We start from the raw sequence: 17,662 nt of genomic DNA, 5'->3' as shown, positions 1-17,662 counted from the left end.
TAGTGATGCGCTTGGAGGGCACTATAGTGTTGAAGGCTGAACAGTGAACCATTGACATTTGGGTAAAATGAAGGCGAACAACATTGAATGGGGGAACAGAACTGACACAATACAGGATCATTTTGATCGGGATCAAACATTGGGCACTGGAGCAGAGGGTTGGTGATGGCACTTTAGTTCAGAACACTAAACTCTACCTGCAGCTCCTGGTAGAGTTTGCGCAGCTCCAGGGCTGCAGTGCTGGTGACCTGTCCTCCCAGCGCGGACTGCAGGCCGTTGAGCTTTCCCCGCCGCAGGTCCTCTAGCTGCAGACTCAGCTGCTCCACCCGCAACACAGCTGATTGCAGCTCCACCTGCTTTTCCTGGAACAGCCCACTCACCTGCTCAATCTCTGCCGCTTTAGGGGTGGAGGGAGGAGGATTTAAGATTTAGTTGAGTTCCTTAGAGTTCAGCACACATATAGGGGAGGTTTCACACACATTTTAAGTCTAATCCTTGACTTAACAGCGTTTTTCAATGTACTTTCAAATCCAGGACTAGACTTAAACTGTGTCCGGGGAACCACCCCATCAAAAGACAACCTGATATATTTAAGCAACAAGGCCTGAGGAGGTGTGGTATATTTCCAATATACCACGGTTAAGGGCTGTTCTTATGCACAATGCAACAAGGAGCGCATGGATACAGCCCCTAGCCGTGGCATATCAGCCATATATCACAAATCTCTGAGGTGTCTTATTGCTATTATAAACTGGTTACCAATGTAATTAGAGTCGTAAAAATGTAATGTTTTGTCATACCCGTGGTATAGGGTCTGATATACCACGTCTGTCAGCCAATCAGCATTCAGGGCTCGAACCACCCAGTTTATAAAAAAAATAATTGAGGATAACAAAAAAAAGTTGAATGACTTATTTTCATTGTGGTCCATAGTACACACATTGTGGATAACATGGGACGCACATACACACACGTGGACACACAGTGTAGAGGTGAGTTGGGGTGAGATGGAAGGTCACAGCGTACACGTGGCTGAGTTGGGCGAGTGCGTTTATACATGTGTAAACTTACACAGGTTGCCGTTGATGACTTTGCTGTAGTCCACCTGGCCCCTCATGGCGCGGATCTTCTTAAGCTTGGCCTCCTGGCTCTCCACGCGCTCCTTGAGCCTCTGCAGCTTCTCGCTCTCAGACACCGACTGCTGCTGCCGCCGCTCCTGCTGCTTCAGGTAGCGCAGACGCTGCTCCTACAGACAGATCGAGGGAGAGAAAAGAAAATGAGAGAGAGACAGGGAAGGATAAAAGAGGGACAGGGAAGGATAAAAGAGGGACAGGGAAGGAGAAAAAGGGACAGGGAAGAAAAAAGGGGACGGGGAAGGAGAAAAGAGGGACGGGGAAGGAGAAAAGAGGGACGGGGAAGGAGAAAAGAGGGACGGGGAAGGAGAAAAGAGGGACGGGGAAGGAGAAAAGAGGGACGGGGAAGGAGAAAAGAGGGACGGGGAAGGAGAAAAGAGGGACGGGGAAGGAGAAAAGAGGGACGGGGAAGGAGAAAAGAGGGACGGGGAAGGAGAAAAGAGGGACGGGGAAGGAGAAAAAGGGACGGGGAAGGAGAAAAGAGGGACGGGGAAGGAGAAAAGAGGGACAGGGAAGGAAAAAGAGGGACAGGGAAGGAAAAAGAGGGACAGGGAAGGAAAAAGGGGACAGGGAAGGAGAAAAAGGGGACAGGGAAGGAGACAAGAAAGCAAGAGGGGGAGATGGAAAGGGATGGGGAGGGGGGAGAGAGTGATTAGAAATGGTCAACGGTCTTCAATCTGATGCATAGCGAACACATTTGAAGGTCTGAACATCATCTGCATGTGTGCATGGACAACACAGCAATCTGTGACATTCGTGGTTTAAGCCCATGTTTCACTTCATACACTCCTCAGGTCACAAACGCACACACCTGTGTTGCACACTTTGATCACACATTGCTGGCAGGAAAGCACACACACACACGACAGTCCTCACAAGACCCTGATATACAGATGAGCTTCCATCTAATAGCTAAAAGTGCACATCTATTCATCATTAATAATATAAACTGCTGTCCATATAAGAAATACATTAGCGACTGGGTCTGAACTCTGAAGGAGGAAAGGAAAAGGAGGAGGGATGACTTCATCTCTCTCGGAGTTTCTCAACTGTGTGTTGCTCTAATTCAAGTTCCAAGAGAGGAGATGACAGGCCGATGTTTCCAAATGACTGCAGGGTTTCAAGTAGACCTACTTTTTAAAATAAAATCACTTCTCTGCCATTTGGCACACAGAGGTTCCCTGCACGGCCAAATCGGTCAATCATGATGACGACCTAGTTTGTAGTCGAAACATTGTCCTTGTCTTAAAGACCTTTTGGAACATCATACCAGTGTGAGGATTTATAGTTTTGTTCTACGTTACCCTTTCAGATCCAGCACCTTTTTATTATTATGGGTGTGTACAGAAATATAGACTGCCTACATATTATCTCTTCGTCAATGCGTTCCTCTAATAAGAAGTCAAATCTAACAAGGTAAAGACTCTTTACAGATGTTATAGCATTGGCTAAGCTAGCTTGAAGCCATTCCACAACGCTGGCTAGCAAGCCGCTGAGGCGAGCACTACAGCTAGCCAAATAGCTGGTGAATTATAGCGCATGTGGACCCACTCAAGACCAACAGAGAAATGCCTCGAATGTCCTTCAGTGGAGGTAGGGTGAATTTGGCTGGCTGGACCACAAATGCAAATGGGTAAAATGAGAATAAGAAAATGACAACCGCAAGAATGCACACACAAAACCCTGCCTGCCTCACTCTCCACATAATGGGATTCAGCACCATGTCTCTGCAATGGACAGCATTAATCATGCGCACACACACACACACACACACGAGCAGCATGGCAGAACGCATGCTCCCTAGTCCCTACTGAATCCAGAAGTGTTTGGATGTGTTCCAAATGACCCCGTATTCCTTATAGTGCACTACTTTTTTAAAAGGGCAAAAAATTACTAAATATTGTCACATACCCAACACTAACTGCTAGACTACATGCCGCACGAATGTGCCCTACATAGGGAATAGGGGTCCATTTAGGATGCAGCCCTTGACTGGCTAAGTGAATAGAAGCTATAAAATGGCCAGAGCTGCAGTGGCCTCACTGACACCCAACTACTCAGCCCCATGACTCAGATGACTGAACAGTTTGAACAACTGTTGCAACTAACATTTCTAACGTCTTCCCAATGATATTTCACAAGATATAGGCTTAACTAAACATGTAATTATCGAGGTCATGACATTTAAATATTGGCATAAGAAATTGTATTTCCACGGTCATAAAAAGTGCCATTGAAAATTAGAAATGAATGTAATTTTTCTGTGTTGTGCAACATTTTGCAGGAAAACAGACTACTGCCAAAAACACTGAAATAATACCTAAAAACTGAAGAGATTCTACATTGATGTTGATATTTGTTGAATCAGGAGTTTAAATGCTGGTCTATAACAAAAGCATGTGACCCTTTGCTTCCCTGAAAGCCTGACGTCTTCTGACATCGGCCGTCTTCTTATGGATGGAAAATGGGCACCAACAAATTCAAGTCTGGACCTCAAAGCGTGGGTTGGACATGGTTGAGGGAACAGAACCGAAAAACAAAAAATAACATTTGAGGAACAGAACCAGAAGCGGGAAATAAAGTGATCGACAGTGCATTTAGAAAGTATTCACACCTCTTGAGTTATTCCCTCAAAAATTTTGTTCCAGCCTGAATAAAACATTTATTTAATTAATTTCTCCCCCACTACACACACACACACACACACACTACCCATAATGACAAATTGAAAAAACGTTTTTAGAAATGTTTGCTAATTTATTGGAAATGAAATACAAAAATCGAATTTACATAAGAATTCACATCCCTGAGTCAATACTTTGTAGGAGGACCTTAGACAGCTATTAGAGCTGTAAGTCTTTAAGAGCTTTCCACACCTGGATTGTGCAACATTTGACAAATTATTATTTTCAAAATACTTAAAGCTCTATCGATTTTGTTGCTGATCATTGCTAGACAACCATTTTCAAGTCTTGCCATAGTTTTGACTTAAATCTACTTAAATCTAACTCGAGCACTCAGGAACATTCACTGTCTTCTTGGTAAGCAACTCCAGTGTAGATTTGGCTTTGTGTTTTAGTTACAGTCCTGCTGAAAGGTGAATTTAAGTCCCAGTGTTTGGTGGAAAGCAGACTAAACCAGGTTTTCCTCTAGGATTTTGTCTGTGCTTAGCTCCAATACGTTTATTTTTTTTTATCCTGAAAAACTCTGGTCCTTAACGATTAAAAGCATACCCATAACATGATGAAGCCACCACTATGCTTGAAAATATGGAGAGTGATACCCAGTAATGTGTTGTATTGGGTTTTTCCCTAAATATAACACTTTGTATTCAGGACAAAAAGTGAATTTGCGTTGCCATATTTTTTTACAGTGTTACTTTAGTGCCATTTTGCCAACAGGATTCCTTATTTTCACTGTCAATAAGGTTACTATTATGGAGTAACTACAATATTCTTGATCCATCCTCAGTCATTCAACTTTGTAACTGTTTTAAAGTCACCATTGGCCTCATTGTGAAATCACTGTGCAGTTTCCTTTCTCTCTGACAACTGAGTTAGGAATGTTTTAAATGTCACTTGCACAAGAACAGTGAAATGCTGAAGAAATGTTTTGGTACCTTTCCCCAGACCTGTGCATCGACAAAATCCTGTCTTGGCGTTCTACAGACAATTCATTCCACCTCATGGCTTGGTTTATGCTCTGACATGCACTGTCAACTGTGGGACCTTCTATAGGCAGGAGTGTGCCTTTCCAAATCATGTCCAATCAATTGAATTTACCACAGGTGGACTCCAATCAAGTTGGAGAAACATCTTGAGGATGATCAATGGAAACAGGATGCACCTGAGCTCAATTTGGAGTGTCATAGCAAAGGGTCCGAATACTTACGTAAATAAGGTATGTTTAAACACTAATACATTTATCAAAATGTCTAAAAACCTATTTTTTCCTTGTCATTATGGGGTATTGTGTGTAGATTGAGGGGGAAAAAACTATTGAATCCATTTTAGAACAAAGCTATAACCTAACAAAATGTGGAAAAAGCCAAGGGGTTTGAATACTTTCCGAATGCACTGTAGACAGTGCTCTTTCCATGACAGTCTGACCAGGTGAATCCTGGTGAAAGCTATGTTCCCTTATTGATGTCACTTGTTAAATCCACTTCAATCAGTGTAGATGGGGAGAAGTCAGGTTAAAGAATGGTTTTTAAGCCTGGAGACAATTGAGACAGATTGTGTATGCATGCCACTCAGAGTGTGAATTGGCAAGACAACATATTTAAGTGCCTTTGAACGGGGTATGGAAGTAGGTGCCAGGCGCACCAATTTGAGCGTGTCAAGAACTACAATGCTGCTGGATTTTTCACGCTAAACAGTTTGCCATGTGTATCAAGAACGGTCCACCACCCAAAGGACATCCAGCCAACTTGACCACTGTGGGAAGCATTGAGTCAACATGGGCCAGCATCCCTGTGGACCGCTTCCGACACCTTGTAGAGTCCATGCGGCGACGAATTGAGGCTGTTCCGAGGGCAAAAGAGGGGTGTACAACTCAATATTAGGAAGGCGTTTCTAATGTTTGCTATACTCAGTGTATGATCACAAGTCATACACTATATACAGAAAAGTATGTGGACACCCCTTCAGATTAGTGGATTCAGCTATTTCAGCCACACCGGTTGCTGACAGGTGTATAAAACAGAGCACACCGCTATGCAATCTCCATACACAAACATTGGCAGTAGAATGGCCTTCCTGAATAGCTCAGTGACTTTCAACGTGGCACAGTCATAGGATGCCACCTTTCCAACAAGTCAGTTCGTCAAATTTCTGCCCTGCTAAAGCGGCCCCGGTCAACTAAGTGCTCTTATTGTGAAGTGGAAACATCTAGGAGCAACAGAGGCTCAGCCGCAAAGTGGTAGGCCTCACAAGCTCACAGAGAAGTACCGCAGTGTGTTGAAGTGCGTAGCACATCTGTCCTCGATTGCAACACTCACTACTGAGTTCCAAACTGCCTCTGGAAGCAACTTCAACACAAGAACTGTTCATGATATCATTTTCCATGGCAGAACAGCCACACACAAGCTGAAGATCACCATGCGCAATGCCAAGCGTCGGCTGGAGTGGTTTAAAGCTCACTGCCATTGGACTCTGGAGCAGTTAAAACGTGTTTTCTGGAGTGATGAATCACGCTTCACCATCTGGCAGTTCAATGGACAAATTGAGTTTGGCGGATGCCAGGAGAATGCAACCTACCCCAATGCGTAGGTCCAACTGTAACGTTGGGTGGAGAAGGAATAATGGTCTTGGGCTGTTTTTCATGGTTCGTGCTGGGCCCCTTAGTTCCCGTGAGGGGAAATTATACGCTACAGCATACAATGACATTCTAGACGATTCTGTGCTCCAACTTCGTGGCAACAGTTTGGGGAAGACCCTTTCCTGTTTCAGCATGACAATGCCCCCGTGCACAAAGTGAGGTCCATAGAGAAATGGTTGGTCGAGATTGGTGTGGAAGAATTTGAATGGCCTGCACAGAGCCGACCTCAAGACCATAGAACAACTTTGGGATGAATTGGAACGCCGACTGTGAGCCAGGCCTAATTGATGTGCCCTTGAGAAAGGCACTTAACCCTAATTGTTCCAGGGTTGCCGTTAATAATGGCAGACCCTGGCCTTGACCTCACTCACTGAGGCGGTCTCAGGGAGAGCGGAATATGCAAAAAACACATTTTCAATGCCCACATGTATTAATACACACTTGTACGTTTGACATAGATCAAATAAGCACCCACCAAATTATTATAACACTAAAATAAAGTGCAATATGCATGTGAAATCAATGTGACTCAGACATTATAGGCCTATGCTATAATGTTTTCTTACATTGAGAAATATATGCGCACTTGTGTTAACTCTCAAAGGGGGCGTGTCTGTAGCACAGTGCTTCTCATTTCCCATTCCGGGGTAAGGTGATGGGCTGTCACTGTGTAGCAGCTCTCTGAAGCTCTGGAGGTCCATCTATCTGTAGTAGATGGCCAATTCATTGACAACTTTGTGTACTACCTGTTTGCTTAAATGAGTGCCAGAGGACGAAGTTTGTAACATGGCTCGAGCACCTTTCACGAGGTGCTGAAACCCCCTATTCTTCTCAACCACTGAGAATAGGGACATATCTGTAGATATAGACATACCTATCGCTGATGCAATTTCTTTGGTCCGGTCAGAATCCTCTGTGAAGGGCTGCCGCTTGAATGGAGAGGGGAGACGAAGTCGTTATTGTTTTTTTTTGCGTTTCCGTCTTGCTCCGGTGGTAGGAATACTTGGGTGATGTCGGTGTAAATGTGAAAACATGTTTGAAGTGTTGGCAGCTGCATAGGCTATTCTCGTTGAGCAGTAGCGACATACTCTAAGGTCTATCGCCGTTGTAATCTACTGGGAAGTTAACATTTAAACGATGGAGAATCCTCCTGGTTTATCGATCCCACCACTCACCATTGTACAGAACTACTTCCCGGCTGCGCCTCACAAAAGGACCGTTTGAAATTAGCCAATTTAGATTTGAATTTTGATTACATGTGGACAGGTTCTAGTTATTTTTAATGGAATAGCCTGAAAGTTTTTTTCCAGCTGATTTACTAAAGAGGCATACAACGCAGCATCGGCACAGTGTTTTGTGTGTTTTTAAAAATACCGGTATTCATTCGGATTTACAGTGCCGAACGAACTGCGGTCGCAGCACCAAACAGTTCAGTAAAAATGTGTACCTTTGCACCCCAAATTAAAACACTTTGAAAATGTTCTAGATCATTCACTGATATCTATTAATTTAAATGATATGCAATTGGATTCTATAAATTGTGTTAACATCAGGAAATCTGATGTGAAACCTGCCCCGTACATTGCACTCTGTATGAAAATCCCTTAGGAATGCATCACGTCCAGAAAAGAGGTACAGGTAACCAATTTTCACAAAATGCCTTCATAATGAGTGCACCAAAGCTAGAAAAAGTCTAAAAAATAATGCTTAGCTATTGCTGATTTAACCATAGGGTCATAGAAATTTATAGAGATCACAACATTGTATCTGTCCCATTATGGAGTCTGACTTCACAGGCACCACCATTTTGAAGTGGTCAATTTCCTTCTTCTACGAGTTAGTAAAAAACTTAAAGGGTTCATACTGCCACCTGGAGTGTGTTATTTGAACCAGAAAAAGTCAAGGTTGGCGATTTACTGCCACCTACAGTTATGGAATATTCGATCACGAGTATGATTGACTAATCCCTCCTGATGACCTACAGAGAATTATGTGAATCTTCCTTAACCCATAGGTAGTCCCACCCGGTTGACTACTTCAAAATGGTTAAAGTCCTCAATGGCGCAACCCATGCTAAAACAGGCTTTTGGGCACAAGCGTCCTCTATAACATAAGGTACACATTTTCCAATATGGCTGCCAGCTAAATATTGCTATGCAACAGACTACAAGTGACAACTATAAAACCAATACACTACTATATTTGAATCTCTTGAACTTGTATCATTTCCCAGTATGACCAATTTCCCTAAAACAAGTAGCCTATGTAGTTCTACCATTTGTAACATTGTTGTTCAATGATGAGTCTACGTAAATCATTAGCTATGGATGGCAAAATGTTTAAGATGAGATCCACTCAATAGAATGTTCCATTGTTGTTTAATAGTCATTTTCAATGAGCATGTGAACATTACAACTTGTCTCAACATTCCTTAAATCAGTCTGCAAACATTCTATTGCATAAACTCCCATACAACAAGATACATAAATGTGTAAAAAAAACATAGAAAGCACATTTTCTGGAGAGGGTATCATATCTATTTGATCAGGGTCTTGTGGGGAACAATGTATTACCATCAAACCACCCCAAAGTGGACAAATCTCTAATCAAGGACAGATTTAGACCTGGGACACCAGGTGGGTGCAATTAATTATCAGGAAGAACCAGCAGCACTCTGGATCTCCAGACTGGGATTTGAATACCCCTGGAATACAGTAGCTCTGACCATCTTATAAGGCTTTTCTTCCAGTAAAGAAAATGATGTCTACACAAACACACAATAGGTTACCTTGGCAACAAGCATCTGTTGCTGGGCCTCGATCTGCTGCTGTTGCCGTGTGGCCATCTCCTGCAGCTCTGAGAGCGTGAGCTCCACGCGGGGGTTCCCCACCTACACACAGAGTGAGAGGGAAAAAGAGACCATAGAAAGTGAGAGGGGGAGAGAGAGAGAGAGAGAGAGGGAAAAAGAGACCATAGAAAGTGAGAGGGGGAGAGAGAGAGAGAGAGAGGGAAAGAAAAAAAAGAGGACGAGAAAGAGAGAAGGGAGTGGCAGAGAGAAAGAAGGGATAGGTGGAGAGAGAGAGCAGAAGGGAGTGGTAGAGAACGAGAGAAGGAGAGAAAAGGAGTGGTGGGAGAGAGAGATAAGGGAAAGAGAAGAAAAAAAAGGGAGAGAGACATTAGTAGGGATGTTCTGATGTGTTATCCATTTGTTTATCTCCTCAGCCCTGAAGAGGAATTCGGCATCCCAAATGGCACCCTTTCCCCTATAGCCCAGGGATCTAGTCAAAAGTAGTGCACTATAGGGATTAGGTTGTCATTTGGAATGAAGCCGAAGAGCCAGAGCACATTGGCTCAGCCAGAAAAAGAAAATGAGCTACAGCGGTCAGCAGCAGACCCATAATCTAGATAGAAAAACCCCACACTAACTGAAGGGAGGACAGTCAAAGCATAGAGATCGCCCAGTGCTGGGATGGTCATTACTTCAGTAGTGGGTGTCCACAGTATAGCCTACAAACAATTAACCCAGGGCAGCTTTTGCACAGAAGTTTGTTTTGGGACACTGCAAAATGTTGCCGGTGGGTATATCTATTTATTAATTATATTTATTTACATCTATCTATCCATTCATTAATCTATTTACTCATTTAAAAAAATTTACAGTTCAATGCAGGTTATATAATAGATGTGGTCCTGTGTGGCTCAGTTAGTAGAGAATGGCGATTGCAACTCCATGATTGCGAGTTTGGTTCCCACTGGCGCCATCCATATGAAAACGTATGCACAAACTACTGTAAGTATATATATTGCTAAATGGCACGTTGTAGATCGGGGTTCCCCAACTGGCAGCCCGTGGGCCAAATTTGGCCTGCGGGTTATTATATTTAAATTGTTGGACATTAAAGACTAAAAACACCAGCAAATCAGCTCCAAGTTATTTTGATTTTGGAAATCTGTTCCAAAGTATTCCCACACATATTAGAGCGATATACAAAAGTATGTGGACACCTGCTAGTCGAACATTTAATTCCAAAATCATGTGCATTAATATGGAGTTGGTCCCCCCCTTTGCTACTATAATAGCCTCCACTCTTTTGTGAAGGCTTTCCACTAGATGTTGGAACATTGCTGCGGGGACCTGCTACCATTCAGCCACAAGAGCATTAATGAGGCCAGGCACTGATGTTGGGCGATTAAGCCTGGCTGGTAGTCTGCTTTCCAATTCATCCCAAAGGTGTTTGATGGGGTTGAGGTCGAGGCTCTGTGCAGGCCGGTCAAGGTCTTCCAAACCGATCTCGACGAACCATTTCTGTATGGATCTTGCTTTTTGCATGTGATCATTGTCATGTTGAAACAGGAAAGGGCCTGCCCAAAACGGTTGACAAAGTTGGAAGCACAGAATCGTCTAAAAAGTAATTGTATGATGTTGCGTTAACATTTCCCTTCAATTAAACTAAGGGGCCTAGCCTTAATCATGAAAAACAGCCACAGACCATTAGTCCTCCACCAAACTTTACAGTTGCCACTATGCATTGGGGCATGTAGCGTTCTCCTGACATCCGCCAAACTCGGATTTGTCCGTCAGACTGCCAGATGGAGAACCGTGATTCATCACTTCAGAGAATGTTTCCACTGCTCCAGAGTCCAAAGGCGGCAAGCTTTACAATGTTTCGCATTGTGCATGGTGATCTTAGGCTTGTGTGCAGCTGCTCGGCCTTGGAAAGCATTTCATGAAGCTCCCGACGAACAAAAATCTGACGACCTGACTTGTTGGACAGGTGGCATCCTATGACGGTGCCGCGTTGAAAGTCACTGAGCACTTCAGTAAGGCCATTCTACTGTCAATGTTTGTCTATGGAGATTGCATGGCTGTTTGCTCGAATTGATATACCTGTCACCAACAGGTATGCTTGAAATAGCCAAATCCACTAAATTTGAAGGGGTGTCCACATACTTTGTATATATAGTGTATGTGATTGCATACAAATGTAAGTAAGGTATGAAATTATTATGTTTTCAATCTAATTTTATTTGTCACATGCTTTGCAAACAACAAGTGTAGAGAGTGAAATGCTTACTTACGGCCCTTCCCAACAATACAGAGAGCAAGACAATAGGGAAATAATAAGTAAAACGTCTAATAATAAATACACAATGAGTTACAATAACTTGGCTATATACACGGGGTACCAGTCAAATATTACATCTGTTTGGGCTTCTTGGGGTCAATTTGCAATCAACTAATTATGTTCCAGCCCCCTAAACATCCACTCATGAAAAAAAAAATCTTCCTTATTTTAGTCTAATGCAGCCATACTCAACAGGAGCACCGCGGTCCGGATCTTGACCGGGGTCAATACGGACTGCCGCAAACGACTTGACTCAATTTATCAGCCGGGTGAATCGCAGCTGTGATAGCAACAGTATCAGTCTCTTTACACAGGCGCCTCTCAGTTCCTATCACAACATCACGAAGGGCAGCGGCAGGGTCGCTATGGCAATGAGGCACTGGGAGGGGCACGGACAAGGATAATTGGATTAAGCACATGTTCCCAAAGGCCGGAAAAAAATAATTCCTGTGTTCTCCGACTGTGTCCTGGTGGAACAGAGCCTCTATCGGTTCAGAGGTCAAGTCAAACCTTCTCATCCCTCGAGTCCCGACTTCAAACCAGCCGGGTTGTGGAAACAAATACCTTTCTTGAAGTCCAATGGCCATAGGTGGGTAACACAAACACACCTAAAGCTGCATACACAAGGATGATGTAAACTGTGTTTAGACAGTAATGCATCCTCTTCAAAGCACATAGCTGAACTAAGGAAAACTTCATTGAAAGAGCATATCTACCTCCAAAGGCGTTGCCTGGCTTCAGTAGAGCCTCAGAGCCATAAGCAGTATTGAAATGGCAAAGAACCCCTAGCCAGGGCATATGGAAAGTGTATTGAAAAAGGGGAGACTAAATGTCATGGTTGTCTTACACCCATCAAACAGCACAGATATGAAGGAAAATGTGGAAATCAAGACAACCGTGTGTCGTTGTCTACTTTGTTCTGGTCTTCTGAAAATGATGTGCAAACTTCACAGACCCTCACCAAATCTGGGGCCGTGTGTATCAAGCTTTTCAGAATAGGATTGCTGACTTAGGATCAGGTCGACCTCTGCCCATATAATCTTATTTGTTGGCCAAAACACAACTCAACTTCGCGCTCCTACTCTGAGACTCTTGATACAAAAGGCCACAGGTCCTCCGGGGAAGAAAAAAAGAGACCTCATGATAAAAAGGGTTACAGTGACCAAGGACAATGTTGAGTTCCGTTTGGCTACACAGATTATAAGGGGGGGGGGGGGGGGGGGGGGGGGCAGACCGTCAGGAGGGGAAAGACAGATCCTCCAAAAGAAAATGTAATTCTGCCACTTTCTTAAGTGGTAGGACTGGAAAAAGAATTTGCCAATCTATATAAGGCATCATAATAAGTACAAGCTCTGGCTGATGTGCTGCTATGAACTACAAGAGGTAAAACCAATCCAGGTCTGTTCACTATGCTCCTTTCATAATTCACTGATAAATTAGTCCACATGGAAAACTAAAGGCATAGAAACCATAAATAACTTTAATAGGAAATGTAAAAAAAATCCATGACAGAATTAAAAAAACTAAAACATTTTGGACTGACCAATGTAGAACTTAACGTCAAAGTTACACATAACAAAATGTTTGTGTGTGTGCCTGTGTCCCGTTAACGCTCTGGGATTACCCAGTAAAAAATTGGGAATGGCTCAGAGACCAATGTCACTGGACGGTTACCAATTGCTTTATTAGATTAAAATGGAGGGTCCACCCACTGGAAATCCTTCTGAAAAAGCCGGACTAGAGAAAGCTACATTTGGGTAATCCCATGGTAACAGAATTAATGCTGAGAATCAAATATTGCACTTTAAAATGTATACCAAACAAAAACCATTGATTTCAAAGTTTAGTTTAACAAACCATATGCACAAGGACTACTTTCATACATTTCCACAGAAAATTTTACAAAAACGAATTTTCAGGAAGTACTGTGCAGATACAAAGTTAGGTAACAGAATTAAACTGAGGAACATTTTACCTTTTATTCTGTTACCGAACTTTGCATCTGCCCAATTTTTCCAGTAAATACATTTTTAACAATGGATTTACTGTGTAAATTATTCAAAGTAGTCATTGTGCATAGGAATGTATAGCTTGTTAAACTTTGAAATCAATGTTTTTTGTTTGGCATACATTTAAGTAAAACATCAGTCTCTGCGTAATTCCGTTACTGTGGAATTGCCCATTTCAAATCCCAAGCAGACTCAACACACTGGCTACATATCGATTATCCCTCCTTCCTCTCAAAGTTTGTTCACTTCTCTTAACTGATTTATGAGGAAATGACTGGTATAAGAAATATGGTGGAAACTCCCCCCTAGCCCACACCACCAATCCAATGATTTTAGATTTGTGCTAAATAGTGAACGAGTATACATTTCAGGAGAAAATAGATACTATTGTGATGCATCCACTGTTGTGCCATTGCTCATTGTGTTGTCCGTCGTTGCCTGAAGAGAGTGGGGCAAGGCAAGGGAGCAGGGAAGAGCTGAAAGAAATCAAGGACTAGTAACGAGTTAGCAAGGCGGGAAAAAAACATGGAAAAGAGATGGGGGTTGATGTTTCGGGATATGCTAGCCAGCTGCCAAAAGTCACACCTCTGATTCCCCTTCTGATTCCCTGTCCACATTTGGAATTCAGCACCAGGTTTCACAGAGCGACCAAGATCCACACAACAGTGACACAGCAATCCAAAACGACCTGCTTGTGCGATTCTAACTTTTGACAATTTCCTTGTCATCACAGTGCCACTTCTACCGACTATGTTTGTTCTCCTATTGCATTCCAATTACTGAATAAATCACATCACGATCATCAATCGCCACATTATACTTTGAATCTCTTTTTTGAGTGCAGACTCGCTTTCGCTTTGAGAGACAGGTAGAACAAGTTCAAACAGTTAGAAAAGCTCTCGTTGAGATATTGGGCTATTCTTCAATGTTGAACCGGTACACATCTGTAGATGCTCAACTAAGTCCGTAACATGTCAACTCTACGTCGGTTGTCTTTCAACCAGAACGTGTCTGTACTCCATCTACAAACTATCAACAGCTTTATTTCTGCAGATTAGCTGTAGTGTCTGTAAATATACTACAAATGCACACAGTCCCGAGTTGGCTGCGTGGTTCAGATGGAAGGTTGAGATCGCCTTACCTCCCAAGTATTTCCCCAGCTTCAGTGAGTGAATCCCGGGTGCGTGTATGTGTGGGCTCTGCCTCACAGACAGGAGGGATGGAGTGGACGATAGTAGAGGGTGATGAGACTGACTCAACTCAGGCAGGATGTGCCCCACACACACAGAAAGCCACTGGCACGCAGAACCACGCTCCAGTGCATCCGGGCGACACAGCCTCACTGATGAGGCCCACGGGAAAAATAAACACACACACACACACAGACCGCCGAAAAGGAGAGTGAGAGAATGTCTGGGTGAAATTGAGAGAAAGGAAGAGAGAGCGAGAGGGAGGGGGGCTGAGAGAAAGAGAAGGGGACCACCATGAGTATAGACAGGACAGGAGAGAGAGAGAGAGAGAGAGAGAGAGAGAGAGAGAGAGAGAGAGAGAGGGAAAGCCATGTCTTACCCTCCCATTCTCTAAAGGGCATGTGTCCCCTGGGGATTATAGAGCTCCTCTCTCCCTGGGCCGAGTCACCCGTGTCTGTGCGTGTGTGTAGTTTCGCTGCTTGTGTGTAGGAGTGCTTGTGTAAGTGTCGAGTGTGAGAAAGTGTACGCTTGTATGTGTGTTTGTGAGAGAGGGAGCAACTGTGTGTGCACGCGTGTTTGTGTTACACTTTTTCAGAGAGCATCCCACATGTGGGCTGAGCGGCGAAAAGCCCCTTGCTCGACCAGAGCCCTGCGGATAACCACAACACTGATCCTCTTAGGACCGTTATGTCATCATACTGCCCTAATCCTCCAAACTACACAGGAGAGTACTGCGCTTCCTTATACAGTCAAGGTTAACACACACAGGCTAGTGGGCAACATGCTATGGATCAGGGGTAATGTTTGCTTGGGGTTGTCAGTGGGGTGGGGGGGGAACAGGAGGGCAAGATGGATGGGGTTTACTGAGTGCATGGAGATTTGAAGAGTTGCCCAACAATGGGATGCGATTATATGGCCAAACAAATAGGCTATAGAAGCATTTGTGGACAGGACACCCCCTGCTCTGCCTAAAGTAGGAGAATGTGCGCACACAATATTATTCTGTATAATGTGTGTGGATATTCACACACACACACACCACACACACACTTTGAGGGGGTAGGGGGAACTGATCCTAGATCTGTACTAGGTCTACAGGAAACATGTAGTTTGAGCGAGAGTCAGACTTGGTGGATTATGTTCTGGCAGCCCCCTCTAGGGTTGTTTTCACTAGGGACCAAACGGAAGCAAATGGACTGAAACAGGGAGGGACCTAACTGAACTACCTGAAGAAACACTCGTAAAACGTTTTGCCATGGTTTGCACTAATAAATACAACCCAGGGCACACCCACCTTAGAAGGAGACACGCTCTGCCGGCGAGCAAGCATTAGCCCTGTCTGGCTAATCAGCTCCTTAGCAGACAGTCCTCCTTCCCTAGCTAAAACGCAACACTGCTCCCTGTGGTATACACACACCGACATGCTCGCACATCAATGAACATCCACATGCATGTGCACACGCAAACACATCTGGATCATGAATAGTAGGAGAAAGTATGCCAAAGGGACCAGATGAGGCAATGTGGTGTGTCGCGATGCGGTCATCACAAGAGTATACAAATAAATAAATAAATAAATAACTCCATCTTGTACCGCAATGGTTTTTTCTCGCCCCCCCTTAAGGTTAAATTAGTTCCGCTTCCTCAAGCACAGCTCTCCCCATTCTGGAATCTGGGACAGATGGTTAGGGAGTGAGGGGGCATGCCAGAGGCTGCTGTTATCATGGAGCCATTCTCTAACAAATGCATACATGCACACTAGTGGTGCGCGGGTCAGCTGTTTGATCACCCGCACCCAATTGCTAATAAACCATCTGCAACTGCCGACTACATGTTATAGTGATCATTTGAGGCCCTCACCAAACTTTAACCCGATAATATAGAAAGTGCGCTGTAGGCAGTCAGAGATGGCAGATTTTTATTTTTTTATAAAACATTCTGCAGGATTTTTCAGGGGCTGATTTACATACATCGAGTATACCAAACATCATGGACACCTTCCTAACATGGAGTTGCATATTCACTTTTTCTGCCTGTTCCCAGAAGTATTTGGTGATTGGCGGGTAGGCTATTTGGCGAAGAAACAGCTCGGCCCTAAAGTGTAGACTTAGGCACTAATGCCAGATGGCATTAAATACCTAAAGAAAATAAACTCAATGTAGCCCTATAGATATAAATTGCATAATAATGATAAATCCATAAAAGGTATTGTTTTCTTTATTTAACCCACCCTTCTCCCATCTCTACAGAGGAACTTTGGAGCTCTGTCAGAGTGGCCATCGGATTCTTGGTCAGCTCCATGATTGCTTGGTGATTCTTGGTGGTTCCAAACTTCTTCCATTTAAGAATGGAGGCCACTGTGTTCTTGGAGACCTTCAATGCTGAAGACATATTTTGGTACCCTTCCCCAGATCTGTGCCTCAACACAATCCTGTCGTCTCGGAGCTATACAGACAATTCTTTGACCTCATGGCTTGGTTTATGCTCTGACATGCAATGTCAACTGTGGGACAGGTGTGTGCCTTTCCAAATCATATCCAAACAATTGAATTACCACAGGTGGCCTCCAATCAAGTTGAAGAAACAGCTCAAGGATGATCAATGGAAACAGGATGCACCTGACCAAAATGTTTTTAACCTGTTTTTGCCATGTCAATATGGGGTATTGTGTGGAGATTGTTGAGGAATATTTTATTTAATCCATTTTAGAATAAGACTGTAAAGTAACAACATGTGGAAAAGGGGAAGGGGTCTGAATAATTTTCGAATTACCTGTATGTTTTAGGAATATAAAAAGGTACTTTAAATATTATTTTTCAACATGATTTTACTCAGGCAAAAACTATTGAATGAGCTCAAAAACATGCTATGATGTATTGATTTTG

General features: G+C 43.4%; 1 protein-coding gene across 4 annotated transcripts in view; it reads right to left on the bottom strand.

Moving 5' to 3' along the window:
* Positions 1-17,662, bottom strand: part of ppp1r13bb (protein phosphatase 1, regulatory subunit 13Bb) — an 83,648-nt gene that overhangs the window by 25,951 nt on the left and 40,035 nt on the right. For all 4 annotated transcript variants that reach the window (XM_031837345.1, XM_020496691.2, XM_020496692.2 and 1 more), the window contains 3 exons: positions 9,241-9,342; positions 1,072-1,246; positions 198-397 (listed from right to left, as the gene is read on the bottom strand). In XM_031837345.1, the coding sequence (XP_031693205.1) occupies positions 198-397; positions 1,072-1,246; positions 9,241-9,342 (477 nt within the window). The remainder of the gene's footprint in view (positions 1-197; positions 398-1,071; positions 1,247-9,240; positions 9,343-17,662) is intronic.

This window comes from Oncorhynchus kisutch, linkage group LG12 (assembly GCF_002021735.2).
Source record: "Oncorhynchus kisutch isolate 150728-3 linkage group LG12, Okis_V2, whole genome shotgun sequence".
Lineage (NCBI taxonomy): Eukaryota > Metazoa > Chordata > Actinopteri > Salmoniformes > Salmonidae > Oncorhynchus > Oncorhynchus kisutch.
This window is presented reverse-complemented; position numbering and strand designations above follow the sequence as displayed.